Genomic DNA, 20,707 nt, shown 5'->3' on the forward strand with positions numbered 1-20,707 from the left:
TAGAGGCCATTGACATTGGCCTTGACTTTAGAGAAGTAAATACCAAAAAGGAGTACCACCAAAAAAGCAGAAGAAACTGCACGTTGTATCCAGCTGCCCCAATAAATAATCTTGTAAGCTCGAAAAAATAACATACTATTTATTGCAAAAAACAAGAAATCACATAAAGCGCTTTTCGTCAGGCTACATGTCCCAACTTCTTCAGATGTTTAAACAACATAAAACACAGACTATATAGGAAGTGAACAGTCAGCTGATTCCTGAACCAAACAGGAGTCAGTTACTCTTAAAGTGGCACTCACCCTCATTCATTACCTAAAATGTAGCTAAAGCAGCTCTCATCTACGCATTATTTTAAAACAATGTTTCAAAATAGTAACTAAATAGTATAAAAAGACATAAAACCAATATTTGTCTATTGTGAAATGTTAATACAATTGTTGTTGAATTTAAAGTTGTTTGTATATTTATATTTATATTTGTATTCAAGTGAAACAAGACTTAAAAACACATAAAACCAGCACACCTAACCTTAAGGAGCTAAAATCAAATACACTCCAAGACAATGGTGTATGTAAAACATATTAAATACAGTATAATAATCAATTCCTAGTCAAATTTCTAAGTTGTAATATGCACTTAATTGAATACATTTCTTTAATACAGGAGGATAATATGTGTAGATGAGAGCTGCTTTAGCTACATTTTAGGTAATGAATGAGGGTGCGTGCCACTTTAAGAGTAACTTGACTCCTGTTTGGTTCAGGAATCAGCTGATTGTTCACTTCCTATATAGTCTGTGTTTTACGTTGTTTAAATATCTGAAGAAGTTGGGACATGTAGCCTGACAAAAAGCGCTTTATGTGATTTCTTGTTTTTTGCAATAAATAGTACGTTATTTTTTCATGCTTGCAAGATTATTTATTTGGGCAGCTGGATACAACGTGCAGTTTCTTCTTCTTTTTTGGTGGTACGGACTTAGTTTGTGGCTGTGTTTTGGTTTTACCAAAAAGGAGTAGTCTGAGTGCTGACCCTTGTGGAAGTCTGCCTATGACTGGCCTCTTTGTAGAGGTGGACTCCCAATTTTAAATCACTGAGTCTTGTCTGTCAGCCAGCTGGCTATCCACTGGGTGACATAATGGTTTATACCTAACCTCTTGAGTTTGTCAACAATAACCGAGTGGTGTATTGCGTCACATGCCTTGGCCAGGTCAACATAGCCGTTGTGAACTGTTTTTTTCTCATCCATTGCTTTTGTGACCTTCTCAAAGAAGTCCATCAGGTTGAGTAGAAAAGTCATTCTTTTAATGATCCATGGGGACTTTTTAAACCTAACCATGTTTACCTAAGGTGAGAATCAAACCCTGAACGTTGAGCTTCGTTTGTGCCTTATTCCAGGTTTACTAGTTTTAATTTTGGGCACTCAGACCACTGTTTTGGATTATTTGTTGAAGATACTTTGACTTGTAATGACTAAATTGTGCCAGAGTTACCACTGTCAGCAAGTTAAGTCAAACCTTTAGCAATTTATAACAATTTTTTTAACAATTTCTTCACTGAAACACTAATGGAGACAAGTCTTTTAGTATTATCATCAGCTTGAGCCACTGTGCAAAAGTCAATATACCAACCACCTTTCTCTGATTTAGAGCTGGCCTTATGGAATGGTGAATTTGGAGACTATGTAAGACATTGTATAACTGGGGACTATTTTTGTCTGCAAGAATTTTTTTTTTTTTTTCTTGAGAGCTGGACATTTTGTTGGTGCAGTCCTAAATGAAGGATATGTGTATCTTATTCAGTCTGTTCAGTTACCTGGCCTTCACTGCAAAAGTGCTTCCCCCCAATACAATAATAATCTTGCCCCCTAATAAGCACCGTCACTATATTGGTAGGGAAACAACAGTTCATCCTAGCAAAAGCATCACATACTTAGCAAGCCTGCCATCTTTGTACAGAAGAATACATATAGTCACAATGGACTGAAGGGGGGCCTGCTACTGAAGTTGCATGGTAAAACAGCATTGCTTCAGATAATGAGCCCATGGACTCAGAAGTACATTGAGTCCCTCACCAATGCTTCATTCTAATGGACTGTCGAATGAAGATGGGAGGTGTAAATAATTTTATTGCTGTGCTCATTTCATCATGAACTTTACGATGGTTGTGTGTTTCTCTCTGTCTGGTTCCTTGCATGAAATGATCTGTCATATAAAAGCATTTCTGATGGCATGGTAAAATTATGTTGTGCAGTTCAGAATGTTGTTGTTCAGAATCCGTATTGAAATTAGAGGATGGCAGCGCTCCTTACAGTGTTATGTGCTTGTACTTGCCCCCCCCAAACACACACACACACACACACACACACACACACACACACACACACACACACACACCTGTGTTGCATGTTTAAGTCAATTTGTTCTTTGAATGTGGATTGCACACAGTTACAGAGAGTAAGAGCAGCACAAGGTGGTGATGTCCGAGTTGTAGTGTGTGCTGCTGTCCTGTGACTAGTCATGTATTCTTTGACCCAACATCTAAAGCCATTCAAGTCAAGTAGTCATGCTTTAGCCTACTGCTAATGTGGGAATGTCAGCATCAACCATGCAGCATGGGAATTACAGACTTTAGAAATTCTGATTAGCTCTTTATCTTCTTTCTGGGGAAGAAAAAAAAGACTTCCATTTTCTAAACAGAGAAGTTCAAAATGGTTGTCCAGTCCTATTCTGTTTTTCTACTCCCATCATGGAAAGACTCCCCCCTCAGATTCCACCAGAAGTGTGGCTACATCTGTGGCCATTTTGAAAGGCAGCAACTTGGTCACCTGTGAACACTTGTACTAAATATTACAAAACTGACTCTTTTTTACTGGAGCCAAACTGCTTTTGCTAGATTTATACTTTTCAGCTTCCTGGGTTCTGAGCTTACTTCCTCCACCCTTTCTATCTAAGTTTTGGCAATCATCCCATCTAGCTAGAAAGTACTGCAATAGTGATTTATGACTGAACACTGTACAACTCTGTAAGTAAATATCATAATGATGGATGTTCAAATAGATAACTGTTGCAGTACTACCACCCTTCCACCATCCCCCATATATTTTTATCTATTTATCTATCCATCTATCTATCTATCTGTCTATCCATCTATCTATCTATCTATCTATCTATCTATCTATCTATCTATCTATCTATCTATCTATCTATCTATCTGTCCATCCATCCATCCATCCATCCATCCATCCGTCTGTCTATCTATCTATCTATCTATCTATCTATCTATCTATCTATCTATCTATCTATCTATCTATCTATCTATCCACTTTCTAATACATATCCTTTTCTCCCCTTTCTGTCCCTTAGCTAGGATGGGGTTCCCCTCCCCCTTTTCCTGCTATAACATAGGGATACAGATATAGCCTCCCTTCAATGGGAACTAGAAGGCTCTGAAAATTTTTGTCTAAACATCCCCTTTTATACTAACACCCTTGTGCTCCAACAGATATATGGATGTGAGTAAGTTACCCAAATAAACTTTGTATACTGGCTGGATGTTTGATCCTTGACAAAATATTTCCCCTTTAGCTAGAAGTTACTGCAGCAGTCATCTGTTTGAACTTCTAGTACTGTGGTAGGTTTACTTACACAACTGTACTGAACTGTACTTTCTTACAGCATGCCATGGATTCCACCAGAAGAGACCTTGTTTTTCTATGTCATTGTTGTTTACTTTGTCAGATGAGTTGTTGGTGTGGCTTATTCCAGGGAGACACTTGCTGCTTAGCTCAACTTCCTGTTTGCAGTACATCGGTGAAGGATGTTGACAACAACAGGAATGGATGGGGCAACTGTATCATGGTAATGCTTTCGGCTTTTACTTCTTCTTCCCTGTACAAGAAGTGGTGGTGGTTTCCAGGTGTGCACATCTGGATTCCCTATGGAGTGCATATCAGATTATTTTTCAAAGTCAGCAAGGGCACAGAATTGACTATGCCTACGCATGGGTCCTTGTGTAGATTTTTCTGCCAGCTCTGCCTTCTTCTTGGTGCTGAATTTTGTATGTCCACTGTGGTCACCTGTTTTACAGCATGCTGTGGTCTATCACCGCATTAGTATGTGTAATCCCATTGGTGTACAATGATTCTTTGGAAATATGATCGCACAGGATCACAGTATGCCCAAGGCTTGCCCCTGAAAGATGGCCTCAGTATTAGTCCTCTATCAACTTACAGATGTTGGCCATTTGAGAACTCTATTTTTCTGTGATGATTGCCCTTAAAGTGTCTGATCTCTTTTCAAATGCAATTGCGCTTCTCTTGAAAAAGGTTGGTTAGGTTTGAATTTGCTCATTTTTCCTACTTTGATGCTGCCCAAGTCAGGCTTCTTTTTGAGTCACAGTATCAGGATCCACTTCAGCAGTTCATTACATTTGCTGCGGTTCCCGGAAGTGTGATGCTACTTGATTGGCTTAAATTGAGAACATCCATCATAGTCGTTAACTTAGCAGGGATGGTCCTTCTGTCATGGTGATGATGGCACATAAGTGCAGTTCATGAGGCCCATTGGTGGACACTGATGTCCTAAAGAGGGCTTTCAGGGCATTCATTAAATCCATGGCTTATTAAGGTTTAGAGGAAAAAGCAATCAAAGCCCCTGCCAAACAGTATAAGGACATCCTTGGGAATCTGGTCTGTGATACACAGAAGCATGTGTATAGCTCTTGTTTCAGGTACTTCCAGTCTTTTGAAGTGAAAGATTAGCACTGAATTAGTCAGCCCTGGTATGTTAGCTTCCTTAGCTAAAGTGCACCATAATTTTGGCTTACATCATCTTTCAATGTAGATTGGCTGCTTATGTAAGGAATTGGAATGTATCAATGCCAGTTCAAGTATTATGAAGTGTCCTGTTCCCTAGGCATCTGTACTTCCCCCAAATGCTTGGTATTGACAGCCCCTTGTAGCATCATCCACTATGCAATTTGCTCCCATTCCTGTCTTTTGTGGCAGCACAATGGCTAGGCTGAGTGAAGAGATGACTGTGATCTGTTTAGTCCTTCTTGGTACATTAACAGCGCAATTGCCATCACATGCACTTTGATATTTGATCCCCCTTGGGATTTATGAGCTAGGCAAAAACTAGACATTCTTTGTAAGTCTAGTCTTTTTTTTTTAGTCATAGTGTGAACATGTTTCCCAATTCTGGCAGATAGGAGAGTTAGCTGAAGACTCAATTCCTGCCAAACCTATCACCAAGGCAAGTTAGCTATGGGCAATATTCTATTGGATAATGAAGACTGTTAGTAGATGTAAAGGTTATATACTTACAATACAATTAGATCTGCTTGGAGAATTCGGTCTTCATTAACCAACACACACACACATACACGCACACAATGTTTAAGTAATGGAAGGTTTATTGCAAATCTGCTGTATCTCACTTTCTTTAGCTTGGCCAGAAAATGGAGGAGGGGCTAGGTGTGATGGAAAGAGGTGGTGCTTAAGTAGACTGAGAAAGATTTATCTGCTGAGCAGAGCATGAGTGGTATGGTAAGTCTTATCCATTAAAGAAAGCTGAATTCTCAATGCAGATCTAGTGTTATGGTAAGTACATAACATTTTTCAATCAAAACACTGCGGAACTAAACCAGGACTGAACCACTTATAGGTTCATAGGTTCATAGGTTTATACTAGGCTATCTGCCCTAAGGCATTTATAAGCCTAGCCCAAATTATTGTGGCTTAAGCCACCCCTTATAAGAAAAAATACTGTGCCCATTAGTTTGTTGTGCCTCTGTCCAGCAGTGACCCAGAGATGATTCCCGGGGTAAACCTACGATCTCCCATCCACAGGTCTAGATTTCTCTTGAACAGAGTCAGCGAGGTGCTCTGCCTCACATGGACCGGGATTTTATTCCACAGCATAGGGAGTCTCTGAGTGATAAATCTATCCCTCCAGCACGTCCTATTTATATCCGTGCTAAGGTTTAAGTCGCTTGCTCTAGTGGTTTTGGTGGATTTGGATTTTTTGAGGTGGAGCATGTCCATTAATTCCGGGTTGGACATGGCCTTGTATGTCAGGCACATGTCACCTCTGAGCAGATGGTATGCGACTGAATAGAGCTGGAGTTTCTTCAATCTGGCAGCATATGACAGATTTTGGAGTCCCTTTATCCTTTTGGTGAGGAACTTTTGGGGTCTCTCCAATTGCTGCAGATGTCGGGTGAGATACATCCCGAATGGGGCATTGTACTCGATCATTGGTCTGATAAGTGAAGAGTACAGGGGAACAATGACCTCACTAGATCTGGATGTGAATCCCTTCATGATCAGGTGGGCAATGTAGAAGGTCTTTCTAACCACTTTAGCAATGTGAGTGTCAAAGAAAGGCCACTGTCAACCTGGGTCCCCAGGTCCCTGATAACCTCTTCTGTGCTTAGTGGATTGCCACCTATATGGTAGCTTGGGGTTACCTTGTTTTTCCCAAGGGTATGACTATACATTTTTGGCGTTTAACTTCAGGCCATGGCTCTGGCACCAGCTATCTGTTTCCGTGAGTCCCTTCTGAAGGATATCAGTGTCCGATGCACTTTCCACTATGGCAGTTTGCAGTCATCTGCAAACTTTGTCAGCCAAAGTCCTCCCATGTTGGCCTGTACTTCTGAGAAGTAGATGCCAAACAATAGGGGCCAAGGACCGAGCCCTGTGGGACACCACTTGTGACCGGCTGGAGTCTGACACAGCCAGCAACTCTAACCCTGTGGGTTCTGTCCTTAAGCCAGTTTGCAACCCATCTTGTGACATATGGGTTTACATTTAAGCTGGTAAGTTTTTCTACAATACCCGAGTGGGGTATTGTGTGAAAGCCTTGCAAGGTCAAGGTAGGCTGTATGGACTGCCTTTCCTCATCAATGGCCTTGGTGACTATTTCAAGAAGTCGACCAAGTTCAAAAGGCATGATCTTCCCTTGACAAAGCCAAACTGGGTCGGGTCCAATGTCTGCAAGTCCCCTATATCTTTGTTTATGAGCTCCATTATGATCCTCTCCATAGCTTTGCAGACTAGACTTGTTAAGCTTATGGGCGGTAATTACCAGGGTCCCACCTTTGTGGAGTGGGACCACAGTTGCCGTCACGCCACTCCTTGGGCACGTATCCTGTGGTAAGGCTGAGATTAAACAGCTGCCTTATGTGCGGGTTTAATTCCTCATTTAGCTCGTGTAGCACACGGGACACCATCCGGTCCCATTGATGCTGTGTTTTTAGCTTTAGAGAGAGCAGCTTTCACCTGCGCATTTGAGATGTCGGGAGGCTACACTCGGCTGGGATAGTTATCTCTCCTTTAGGGGAGAGGGGTGAAGTTTGCACTGAACCTGTCTGCCAGTATGTTGGCAATGTCTGTGGGTTCAGTGATTTTGTATCATTTTGGACTAATTCTGAGCATATCTGTGAGTTTCCACCCAGGTTCCTAACATAGCTGAAAAGGCCTTATGATTGTCCTTTGAATCCATGGCAATTTTTCTCTCAAAATTGGCCTTAGTTGATTTTATGAGTGCTCGTAATTTTTACTAATAATGATCAGGGGTGACTTCCCTTTTATGGATTTTGTTCTATCATGTAATAGCTTTCTCCTCTTATTGTAAAGTTTGTTAATGGCTGGGGTCCACCAGACTGGACGTTTGCCCTTTGTGGAAAGAGTCTTGGTTTTATTTGGGATTGCCTGATCCATGCAGTCCTGGAGGTGTTCATAGAAGGCATTTGTAAGTGCTTCCAGCTTGGGATGTGGTTTCCTCTGACTCAGGGCCTTGAAGGATACCACACCAGACTTGAGTAGTGTGAAGTTTGCTTTAGAGAAGTTCTTCACTATGGTCTTATTTGTTTGGGGTGGGGGGATGTGGATTTCCAGTGAGATTAGTTTATGATCAGATCTCACCAATGAGGGATATACTTCCGGTGTGGAGCATTTTGTCCCCATGTTTGTGACAATGAGATCTAGTATATTTTCTCCTCTCGTGGGAACAGTGACTAGCTGTTCCATGGCATTTGAATTTATGAACTCCAGGAACCGTTGGGCTAGAAAGTTAGGGCTTGAGTAATGTTCCCAGTCTATATTCGGTAGTTGAAGTCACCCAATATGATGGTGTTTGGAGATACATTTATACCCTCCAGTGTCTTCAGGAAGGCTGTGTGGGGTTCCTGAGTTTGAGAGGGTGGCCTGTAGCATGCTACAATTTGTAGAGCAGTTTTGCCTATTGTTAGTTGCACCTGGATGGTTTCCAAAGCTTCATGCGTTGCCACCAACCTGGAGGTGTGAGTATCCTTTATGAATATGGATACACCCTCCTTTTGTGGAGTGGTCCGGGTTTTGGGGCGGAACGCATGATATGAGGTAAAACCTAATAGTGCCGGGTGCTCTCAGGAGCCTTGAACCAGGTTTCAGTTACAGCACAGACATCGATGTTCTCCATACTGAGAAGGGCCTCGAAAGTGCATTTTGAGATTTAGACTTCTGGCATTGAGCAGCATTACTCTCAATTTCTTCCCATTTTTGTTTTCTAGGGTGGTAGGTTTAGAATTTGAGCCTTGCCTAAAAAAGGCACTATGGGGGTGGCAAGAGCCTTAGCCAATATCCGGAATCCCAGGGGTGACAGGTGCAAGGCAGCGTGGCTTGTCAAGCATGTCATCCCAGCCAGACAGACACTGGATCCCCTTTGAATGACACCAGAAATTAAGCCAATTGTTAAAGCTGATCATCTTGTCTCTATATTGTGGCATCATTCTTGGTGAAGGAAGGATACTGCTCAGGGTTAGGGTCATACCTGCCTGGGCTACATAATCAGAGAGCTCCTCTATGTCTCTTTTCATGCAGTCCAGGGAGGTGCGTCTCAGGTCGCTCACACCAGCATGGACAATGACTGTGTCATATTTGTACTTGCTGTGGAGTGACCCAGTGCTTGTGTTATGTGGCGGATTCTAGCCCGATAGGCAGCTTACTGTGACCCTCTCCTTGTTCAGCCTGGTGAGTGGGACGTCAGTGTGTCTGACTATGGAGTCACCTATGACAAGTATGTTTGGTGTTGTATTTGGCCTTAAGGGCTGTGACTGCTTTGCACACTGCTTTTGTGGTTTATGTGTTGCTTGTGGGGTGTCTTGAGGTAGCAGTTGTTTGGGTGTCTGCTTTGGAGGCCTCTGCTGTTTAGGTAAATTTTTACTCAGAGCCTTGGAGTATGTCTTTGTGTGTTTATGTGTTTGATTCAGTGGAGTGGTAGCATTATGTGAGGCTGGTTTTGTGGTGTGTGTAGTTGCCTTCTCCTCCTGTCTGGTCTTGCCAGTCCTGAGTTGAGAGAGCTCAGCCTCCAGTTTGGCTAAATAGCTGCATCTCTCAAGTATTTGTGTTATGTGGGAGGAGGAGAGGGTTGTCTGTGTACATGAGGCAGTTATAACATTGCCTCAAGATTCCCAGATTCACCAGCTGGACCGGAGAGGAGATTGACAACTGACCTTTGGACATGCTAGAATAATATTGGGAAATCCTTAATTGAAAACAAGGGCCAGTGGGGAGTGAGGGTGTAGTGCTTTTAATTTTTAGTGCTGACTTATATAATTGCTTTAGTGAGCAAGTGCCAGGTAACTTGAGTGCAATGTGATACAAGTAACTAAATGCAAAACGACAAACAGTAACTTTCTTTCAAGTGAAACAAGGAAATAAGTACAGTAAGCAATGCAGATATCACTAGTGATCCACAGAAGCTGAGAAGTTATTAGGTGAATTAGCTTCCAGGAAATAACAAGCAAACAAACAACAAGTATATAAACAAAGCTAGATTCAGTAGGCCTGGATCTAGTCTATGATGGAGCAAACAAGGTGAACCAATTTCAGTAAGATACAGTTCAAATATTCAGGCACTATAAACCTTTAACCAGAAAATTCCCAGCTCAGAAGGGCAGAGTCCAGCCTCTTCTCCCACAAGAGTGCAGTCCACGAACCTTCTTAATGTAAAATAACTGGCCTGAAGCCCAAGTGCCTAAACCAGAACTAATACACTTGGACACTGGGCTCTCAATCAGCAGTTCCCAACTTAGAAGGATGAAAGCTACCTGTCCTGCCACCACAGTGCTTGCCACAAACCTTCCTAATGTAAAACAACTGGTCTGAAGCCCAAGTGCTTAATCCAAAAGACTTGAATGATAGCTACACTTTAATCAAGTTACAACCAAGCAGTAATAAATACCATTGAATACTTTAGAGAATGTCTGGATTAGTGCTCAAGTTACACAAACAAAGCTAGATCCAGCAGGCCCGAATCCAGTCTATGCCACAGCAAACAAGGCGCACCAACTTCAGTAAGAAACAGTTCAGATATGCATGCACTATAAGCCTTTAACCAGAAATTCCCAGCTCAGAAGGGCAGAGTCCAGCCTCTCCTCCCACAAGAGTGCAGACCACGAACCCTCTTAATGTAAAATAACTGGCTTGAAAGCCCAAGTGCTTAAACCAGAATTAATACACTTTTAGAATAACAGACACTGAGCCCTCAATCAGCAGTTCTCAACCTAGAAGGATGTAAGCTACCTGTTCTGCCACAACAGTGCAGACCACAAACCTCTCAGTGCAAAACAACTAACTGGTCCGAAGCCCAAGTGTTTAAACCAAAAGGCTTAGAATGAGTTACACCAAGCAGTAATAAATACAATTGAGTATTTTAAGATGATGCAAAAGTAAAAAGAAGTAGGTAAAAACACAAGTACAGTAAAAGCAAATGAAATTTTTTTTTTTTTTTTCTGAACAAGTGCTGAGATCAAAGAAACAGATTTGAGTGCTGAAACTAGAAAACTGGCTAGTTACAAGAAAAAAAAACAAGCTAGAAGGCTTCCCTCAAACACAGAAGGGCTTCGGGGCTCAGAAGCCTACAAATAGTCTGTACCACTTAACAAGAAAGGCAGGAAATAAGCTTAATTTTTTTTTTTCTATTTCCCAGATGCTCTCTTTGTACACAGTAGGAGTGCCTGAAATCAGAATATGATCTCACTGCACTCAGTTGAGTGAGCAAATGAGATGGGCCCAGAGGCAGGCTGAGGGGCGGGCAGTTTCAATGCCACTAAGATTAACACCAAAACAAAAACAGGGTGGGTGGGAATAACTGAAGAGCAGAATAACCAGTTAAAAATTCCTTCAACACTCCTTCATACACAGTTTAAATCAATTTAAATACTGTATTTTTTAAAAGTAAAAGTGCATAAAAAGGTACTTAAATTCTCTTATACGTCCAGTTGAATATAACCAAGTTCTTAGCTTGCCAAGCTGAAGTTTTAAAGCAGGAATTATTTCACATGCACCAGTTTAAATATGCAAGGACAGGAAATCACTGAATGTGGCTACCCCCACACCTGTAATTACTAGCAAATAACAAAATTCAGCCAACACTAGCTTTTAGTTCAAGTTACTGAAGAGCAGAATAACCAGTTAAAAATTCCTTCAACACTCCTTCATACACAGTTTAAATCAATTTAAATACTGTATTTTTAAAAGTAAAAGTGCATAAAAGGTACTTAAATTCTCTTATACGTCCAGTTGAATATAACCAAGTTCTTAGCTTGCCAAGCTGAAGTTTTAAAGCAGGAATTATTTCACATGCACCAGTTTAAATATGCAAGGACAGGAAATCACTGAATGTGGCTACCCCCACACCTGTAATTACTAGCAAATAACAAAATTCAGCCAACACTAGCTTTTAGTTCAAGTTACTGAAGAGCAGAATAACCAGTTAAAATTCCTTCAACACTCCTTCATACACAGTTTAAATCAATTTAAATACTGTATTTTTAAAAGTAAAAGTGCATAAAAGGTACTTAAATTCTCTTATACGTCCAGTTGAATATAACCAAGTTCTTAGCTTGCCAAGCTGAAGTTTTAAAGCAGGAATTATTTCACATGCACCAGTTTAAATATGCAAGGACAGGAAATCACTGAATGTGGCTACCCCCACACCTGTAATTACTAGCAAATAACAAATTCAGCCAACACTAGCTTTTAGTTCAAGTTACTGAAGAGCAGAATAACCAGTTAAAAATTCCTTCAACACTCCTTCATACACAGTTTAAATCAATTTAAATACTGTATTTTTTAAAAGTAAAAGTGCATAAAAAGGTACTTAAATTCTCTTATACGTCCAGTTGAATATAACCAAGTTCTTAGCTTGCCAAGCTGAAGTTTTAAAGCAGGAATTATTTCACATGCACCAGTTTAAATATGCAAGGACAGGAAATCACTGAATGTGGCTACCCCCACACCTGTAATTACTAGCAAATAACAAAATTCAGCCAACACTAGCTTTTAGTTCAAGTTACTGAAGAGCAGAATAACCAGTTAAAAATTCCTTCAACACTCCTTCATACACAGTTTAAATCAATTTAAATACTGTACTTTTTAAAAGTAAAAGTGCATAAAAAGGTACTTAAATTCTCTTATACGTCCAGTTGAATATAACCAAGTTCTTAGCTTGCCAAGCTGAAGTTTTAAAGCAGGAATTATTTCACATGCACCAGTTTAAATATGCAAGGACAGGAAATCACTGAATGTGGCTACCCCACACCTGTAATTACTAGCAAATAACAAAATTCAGCCAACACTAGCTTTTAGTTCAAGTTACTGAAGAGCAGAATAACCAGTTAAAAATTCCTTCAACACTCCTTCATACACAGTTTAAATCAATTTAAATACTGTATTTTTAAAAGTAAAAGTGCATAAAAGGTACTTAAATTCTCTTATCGTCCAGTTGAATATAACCAAGTTCTTAGCTTGCCAAGCTGAAGTTTTAAAGCAGGAATTATTTCACATGCACCAGTTTAAATATGCAAGGACAGGAAATCACTGAATGTGGCTACCCCACACCTGTAATTACTAGCAAATAACAAAATTCAGCCAACACTAGCTTTTAGTTCAAGTTACTGAAGAGCAGAATAACCAGTTAAAAATTCCTTCAACACTCCTTCATACACAGTTTAAATCAATTTAAATACTGTATTTTTAAAAGTAAAAGTGCATAAAAGGTACTTAAATTCTCTTATCGTCCAGTTGAATATAACCAAGTTCTTAGCTTGCCAAGCTGAAGTTTTAAAGCAGGAATTATTTCACATGCACCAGTTTAAATATGCAAGGACAGGAAATCACTGAATGTGGCTACCCCCACACCTGTAATTACTAGCAAATAACAAAATTCAGCCAACACTAGCTTTTAGTTCAAGTTACTGAAGAGCAGAATAACCAGTTAAAATTCCTTCAACACTCCTTCATACACAGTTTAAATCAATTTAAATACTGTATTTTTAAAAGTAAAAGTGCATAAAAGGTACTTAAATTCTCTTATACGTCCAGTTGAATATAACCAAGTTCTTAGCTTGCCAAGCTGAAGTTTTAAAGCAGGAATTATTTCACATGCACCAGTTTAAATATGCAAGGACAGGAAATCACTGAATGTGGCTACCCCCACACCTGTAATTACTAGCAAATAACAAAATTCAGCCAACACTAGCTTTTAGTTCAAGTTACTGAAGAGCAGAATAACCAGTTAAAAATTCCTTCAACACTCCTTCATACACAGTTTAAATCAATTTAAATACTGTATTTTTAAAAGTAAAAGTGCATAAAAGGTACTTAAATTCTCTTATCGTCCAGTTGAATATAACCAAGTTCTTAGCTTGCCAAGCTGAAGTTTTAAAGCAGGAATTATTTCACATGCACCAGTTTAAATATGCAAGGACAGGAAATCACTGAATGTGGCTACCCCCACACCTGTAATTACTAGCAAATAACAAAATTCAGCCAACACTAGCTTTTAGTTCAAGTTACTGAAGAGCAGAATAACCAGTTAAAATTCCTTCAACACTCCTTCATACACAGTTTAAATCAATTTAAATACTGTATTTTTAAAAGTAAAAGTGCATAAAAGGTACTTAAATTCTCTTATACGTCCAGTTGAATATAACCAAGTTCTTAGCTTGCCAAGCTGAAGTTTTAAAGCAGGAATTATTTCACATGCACCAGTTTAAATATGCAAGGACAGGAAATCACTGAATGTGGCTACCCCACGCCTGTAATTACTAGCAAATAACAAAATTCAGCCAACACTAGCTTTTAGTTCAAGTTACTGAAGAGCAGAATAACCAGTTAAAAATTCCTTCAACACTCCTTCATACACAGTTTAAATCAATTTAAATACTGTATTTTTAAAAGGTACTTAAATTCTCTTATACGTCCAGTTGAATATAACCAAGTTCTTAGCTTGCCAAGCTGAAGTTTTAAAGCAGGAATTATTTCACATGCACCAGTTTAAATATGCAAGGACAGGAAATCACTGAATGTGGCTACCCCCACACCTGTAATTACTAGCAAATAACAAAATTCAGCCAACACTTGCTTAGTAAATTCCCAGTATTTTAAACTACCTGTTGTTCTAGGCCTTTCTAACGAATTAAGACCTTCTAAAAAGGTACGACAAATGTTTACATTGTCCAAGATATCTGTAGTATGTCTTGTTTAAAAAAAAATCAGTTTTATGCAAATTAATCACATTTGCAGTGTTTTCAGAAGCATATCTTTTTTTAACATTAAACAGTTTTATTGGTCTCATACAAAACACAAAACAGAAAACAAACGTACAAATATATACCATTTTCTTTTTCTTTTCATCCAAAATTTATTATGTTTACTAACACATCATTTAAGTTTTATAGCAGCCTCTCTTATCTCCCAACAGTGCAATATTGCTTTCAGGGCAAGTCTACATTTTCTCTTTGGGAACATTCCAATCTGTTTTTTATCATGTTCACAGTGCTGATAAAATCCTTGCTTAAATACATTATCTACTTTTTTCCCTTTAAAAGTTCTTGCCCTGTGTTATTACTGGTTCGTGGCTTGCATGACATACTCTTGTTTTTGTATTTGCAGTGCATTAGTTATGTTGCTTTTACAGAATCCATAGGTGTTGTATTGGTTTGCTTGGTTATTGTTATTCTGTTGCCTCTGACTCAGTATCTGCCTTGCTTAAGAAGCCTACTATGGTCCAGAGAGACTGTATAGTAGAATAACATCAAATGATGTTGGATGGTTTTCTTTATTTCAGATGCAAGGACACTGACAAACAGAGCACCTGCCATTGTCCAAATTAGGAAGTATGAGTAATAAACAACTGGACAGTGTAATGCAGCTAAACATCACAGACTGTATTAGCTTCACCTAAGACGTGAGTCTAGTTTCTGTAGCAAAGTTTTCTTTTCTAAAGTTTTTCAGGTTGATCGCTGTCAGAATGGGCACCTGGTAATGCCCTTATATAAAGTAACTTACACTGCAGTGACTGAGCATGTCCTTTGTCATTCATGGTGGGTTTGGGTGAGAGGGAGATACTTTCTGTGAGTTATTAAGGGTGGTTTTGTTATTTTGCATTTAATCATTCTGGGCTGTCAGCTTATTTAACAAGCTAAAAACTATTGGTCTGAGACTAGCGCGGCCCGACTGTATGAAGTTCTGAGATTGGGAGTTTAGCTGTCTGCGTTATTGTATGAGAAGTTTGAAAGGAGGAATGTATACTGTTTGGTGAATTTGCAAATCCAATGTAACCCCTGTGGAATGTTGGCACTGCTAGGAATGGTACATTTTTCAGTATTGTTCCTATTAATGAGACAGCAGTTTCTTCCTCGCTTATATTTTCACTGCCTCCAAATTCCTGTGCTCATTCTTTGGATATCACAGGCCATACAGCTTGCATTTAAAGATCTTTTTGCAGCTGCTATTTGAGAACTGAGCAATTTCCCTGTCAGCAAAAGCCCCTTATGGTATGTACTGCAGCTATGTATGCATATAATAAATATATATATATATATATATATATATATATATATATATATATATATATATATATATATATATATATATATATATATATATATGGTTCCCATATACTTCATCTAATGCTCATCAGGTTGAATGACAAATGGCTGAATAAAATTCATTGAATTCCTATTTCATCAACTACACATTTCACTGAATCACATTTCACAGAAAAAGTGTAGACTAGTACTGCTATTCACTGCTTTTTTTTTTTTATGATGTTGGAATAGTAGGATTTACAAATGAATGTAGACTAGTGTAGTCTAGGGTATCGTTTATACCCTGCAAATGCCCGCAATCATGTTTTAGCCACATATTTAAGAGTTTGTGTTCCAGTAGTGATTCACTTTATGTAGTATTTTCTCTTTCCATTCTGGTTGGGTGACTTTGGAGTTAGTTTTAGGTAAAGTGGTAGGGGAAGCGAGGGGGGGGGTTGCACCCCTCTCAAAACAGTTTTAAATTAATTTGTCCTGTTTTTGACATTTTTTTGTGAAATATGATTCTATGAAATGTCTTGTCAACAAAATGTTTTTTTTTCAATGAATTTTATTCAATGATTTGTGATTGAAACAAATCAGCTAGTTTGCAAGCAGTCTGGAAGTAAGATAAGTGGTACGTGGCAGAAGTCAGTGTTATTCAAGTAAGAAAGTCTTGCTTGTGCATAAACTGAATTTTAGTTTGTTTACAAAACCTTCTTAGAAATGAATTTCTATGTATATGTGGTTTTTTAATTATGTTCTCCTGTACTATTGTCTGTTTCTGTAAATTATACTCCAAAACAGTCTGTTGAAGTATTTTGTTAAGTCATAAAGAGATGTTGGTTTGTTCAGATCATAGTACTTGGTGGGATGAAAGCTAAAGCCAGAAAAAAAAACAGTATTTTAATTAAAGGACTTCTGCTAGTAAGCCTCTAGAGTCTTAAAAGCATAATATTTCAGGTTAATTTCATGTTGGAACTCTGCCAATCTCTACTGAAACAGTCTAAAGCTTTCAAAACATTTTCTTTACCTCCTCCAGAACAGCAAAGAATATTTTGAACAGTTTGTAATCACATTATTACTAGTTAGAAAAAAAGACCAATATTTAACTTTGGACAAATGGTATTCGGCCCTCTAAGCGGTGGTTTTCTCTTTGTTTTCATTACAGACTATAGACACTGAAAATGAAGCTCTGTTGGCTGCCCTTACTGAGACTTTGGATGACATACATGCGGATGACCTTGGTTTATCAGCTTTCACCACTCTGGATGATGATGCTTCACCTTCGCAGACAGACGCATTCGATGCGCCAACCAGTATATTGCCAAATATACCAACTTATGACATTCTCACTCCACCCACACCAGAGGCTGACGAACCGTCTCTAGTAAGAAATCCCCCCTTCCTACTGTTTAAAGTGGAAATGGATGAGCCTCAGAGTACCCGGCTGCATGGGTATGATAGGCAAAAAGGTCTGAATTTTTTTAATTTTAGGCTTAAAACCAAACGCATACTTGCACATTTAGATTCATCTAAATAAAATTATGTAGCAGATAAAGCTAGTTTTGTCTTGGGCCACTATTCATTAAACAGGTGTATGTATGTGCCCGTGTGCTTGTGATTACATGAGGAAAAGTGTTTGCTGAATGTTTACCACTTTTAAGTTATTTATTTTGACATATTTCTGCCATTTTGTGTAAGACACAAAAGGTAAATACCAAGCAAACCAATGACTATGATACTGTAAGGCCAAGGGCAAAATATTTTTAGATATTTTTATGCTTAATTTAATTTTTTCATCATTTTTCTGCTGTCTACTTTTCAGCTGAGTTTCTGATTTTGCTTTCTTCTTTCTTTCTGTGCTATAGAATACTCTCCCAAGCTTACACAGAGTATGGTTCGGGCCCATTTTTTACCCTTCTGTTTTTTTTTTCTTCATCCACTCACCAATCCTATGCATGGCAACCTTACTACCTGTTCTCAAAATAGGAGTGATGAAGACTTAAGGCTTAGTATCAACACAGTATACTGGACTGGTCTGCATGAAAATTTATTGTGTTTATTGTGGAACATGATATCTGCAAAACCATTTAGTAAGGTAGTACAAAACATGAAATCGTATCTAGCAAAGCAGCGCAAGTTCTAATGCATAGAAAACAGCAAGATCAGCTTAGTGATGGTTGGTCTCGCTTTCCTAAACTTTGTGAAGCATGCTGGCTAGAGCACTTTAACTGTTGCTAACGAAACATTTTTGAAATGAAGTTTAAAAGATACTTAAATACAATAAAACATTCACATTTGCAGCCATAAACAATCTCCCTTAAGTTTGTGATACAGTTTGCGCAATATCACTTTAGTAAAACTTGTATATAACATCAAATTACAGCATAAATATTTGGATATGTATACCACTGACTCACCTCACACTGCAGACACATCAAAGGTTGTCTAGAGGTATAGTTATGCATCTCTTAGCGAATGTATAGTGATAGAAACATGCACAGATTCTTTTAAAAAAATCAAATTAAATGCAATATTTTTGCAGATGCAACTGCCGCTCATAACATGGGACTGTTTCTACAATACCCTTACTAACCAAAAAGGGGTCCGACCCAGCTGGACTAACCCAGTCAACAAATGTCAATTAAACAAATGTCAAATAAATAAACTGTATGAATCAACTGTGTGGTTGTAGGAACTCAAAACAGTAAAATGTACAGTGCTACAAATATAAGCAGAATATTTAAAAACATCAAATTTAATAGAGTATTTTTATCAGATGCCACTGCCTCCCACAACTTGGGGTTTTGTGTACAACTCCCTCACTAACAGCATGCATTACCTCGGAAAGTCAGAATATTACTTCCTTTAGAACGTTGTAGCCTTGGAGTTATATATGTTATTAATGAGAGTATAAAGTACAGCTCCTCTGCTTAAATATTCCATCCATATGCTCATTTCCTAAGCCATTTTTGTTGTTGAGGGTCATGGTGATAGCAACCTAAGTACAGCAGATTAGACCTTCCTATGTTGAGTAACAATACCCAGCTCATCTGCTGGGGTTCCTTGCAAACCAAGAGGTGTATTCTATCCACAGTGTCATGCTATGTGTTACACCCTTTACCCACTGGGCTTCACCTGGTATAAACTTCATGGGAGATATCAATGCCCAGTCCACCTCAGGAGACTCTTCTCATCCTGGAGGAACAGTAGCTGTACTCCTAATTCCTATAGATTGCTGAATTCAGCAACCCTTTTATTTTATTTTATATTATTTTCACAGCTTGTATCATTGATAGCTACATAAAGTTTCCTACCATAAGTGTGAGGATGAGGTCAGAGAATGACCTGGAAATTATGGCCTTAATCTCATGACTCCACTCTCGCTTCACCACCATACAGCACCAGTGTGCCAGTCTGATGGTCTGTCGTCTGATCCCATTACCCTTTGTCATGAAGAAAATCACATATATAGATAAATATATATATATATATATATATATATATATATATATATATATATATATATATAAAATCTGTCTACGGATCACCTACAGAACACAGACAGCCCAAAACACCGTCACCCATACGGCTGACGCCATATGGTCGACACACATAATATCGACAACACCACAACTTCGCAACAAAGGAAAATAAAATTTCCTTTTTTGTGCTAGCAGGGGGGCTATGCAACCCTGCACCCCCGTGGGGTGCTCCGCCCACCACACACCCCCGTACCATTAATATACCAACTCTGAGATTGCACTACAGTGCAAGAATGGAAATTTTTCCATTCTGCACTATTGGGAGATCGCGTTTCCCCACTGTCGATATTCTGAACATCGGCCATATGGTGTTGGCATTGTGAGCTGTCAGCATTCTGTATGGGACCCCTGTCTACACACACACACACACACACATATATATATAATATATGTATATATTTATATATATATATATATATATATATATATATATATAATGTATGTGTGTGTATATATATATATATATATATATATATATATATATATATATATATATATATATATATATATGTATATATATATATATACATACATACATATATATATATATATATATATATATATATATGTGTGTGTGTGTGTGTGTGTGTGTGTGTGTATATAGTTGAGACTCAAAACAGTGAACATTTCTATGGGAGAATGCTTTTTACAGGTGTAAATAAGAGCAAACGTTCTTTTGAAAGGGTTTTTGCCAATAGCCTTTTGCATAATATCATTGTGCAGTGAGGTCAGGAAATTTGCCCTTACCCCACTATTGTACAATCTTGGAGTTGGTGTATATAATTAGCAGGGTATCAGGGGGTGTGGGGAGCATTTATTTCTTCATTTGATCTTAAGAGCATTTGGTGACAGTCAAATAGCTAGATAGCTAGATAGATGGATAGATACAGCTGTAATATGTATATATGTGCATGCGTGTATTCTGTCTTTCTGTTTTTTTTAAATTGCTGACTTCCCTCCAGTAAAACCTTTCATTAATGTGTTTTTGATGCAGACAACCAGTAACAGTGTCATTCCATCTTGTTTCACCCAAATGCACATTAGTCTGCAAAGCCTGAATTACAGTAGTAAACAGAAAGGTCAGTCGTCTCATCACACATACACAGCTCCATCCCCGCTGCCTACCCACATTATTTGGTTAGGAAATAATGGTTGCATTAATGATATTTTTTTGCACATAAACAGTAGTTAGAGCTGTTAGTCAACAACCTTACTTCACCTATATATATATATATATATATATATATATATATATATATATATATATATATATGTGTGTGTGTGTGTGTGTGTGTGTGTGT

The 20,707-nt window shown here is 38.5% G+C and overlaps 1 protein-coding gene across 1 annotated transcript in view; it reads left to right on the forward strand.

Moving 5' to 3' along the window:
- Positions 1–20,707, forward strand: part of PPARGC1B (PPARG coactivator 1 beta) — a 516,583-nt gene that overhangs the window by 331,247 nt on the left and 164,629 nt on the right. The window contains exon 3 of the mRNA XM_044067742.1: positions 17,030–17,248. Within this exon, the coding sequence (XP_043923677.1) occupies positions 17,030–17,248 (219 nt within the window). The remainder of the gene's footprint in view (positions 1–17,029; positions 17,249–20,707) is intronic.

Source organism: Protopterus annectens, chromosome 3.part1 (genome assembly GCF_019279795.1).
Source record: "Protopterus annectens isolate FY-2018-M chromosome 3.part1, PAN1.0, whole genome shotgun sequence".
In the NCBI taxonomy this organism is placed as follows: domain Eukaryota; kingdom Metazoa; phylum Chordata; order Ceratodontiformes; family Protopteridae; genus Protopterus; species Protopterus annectens.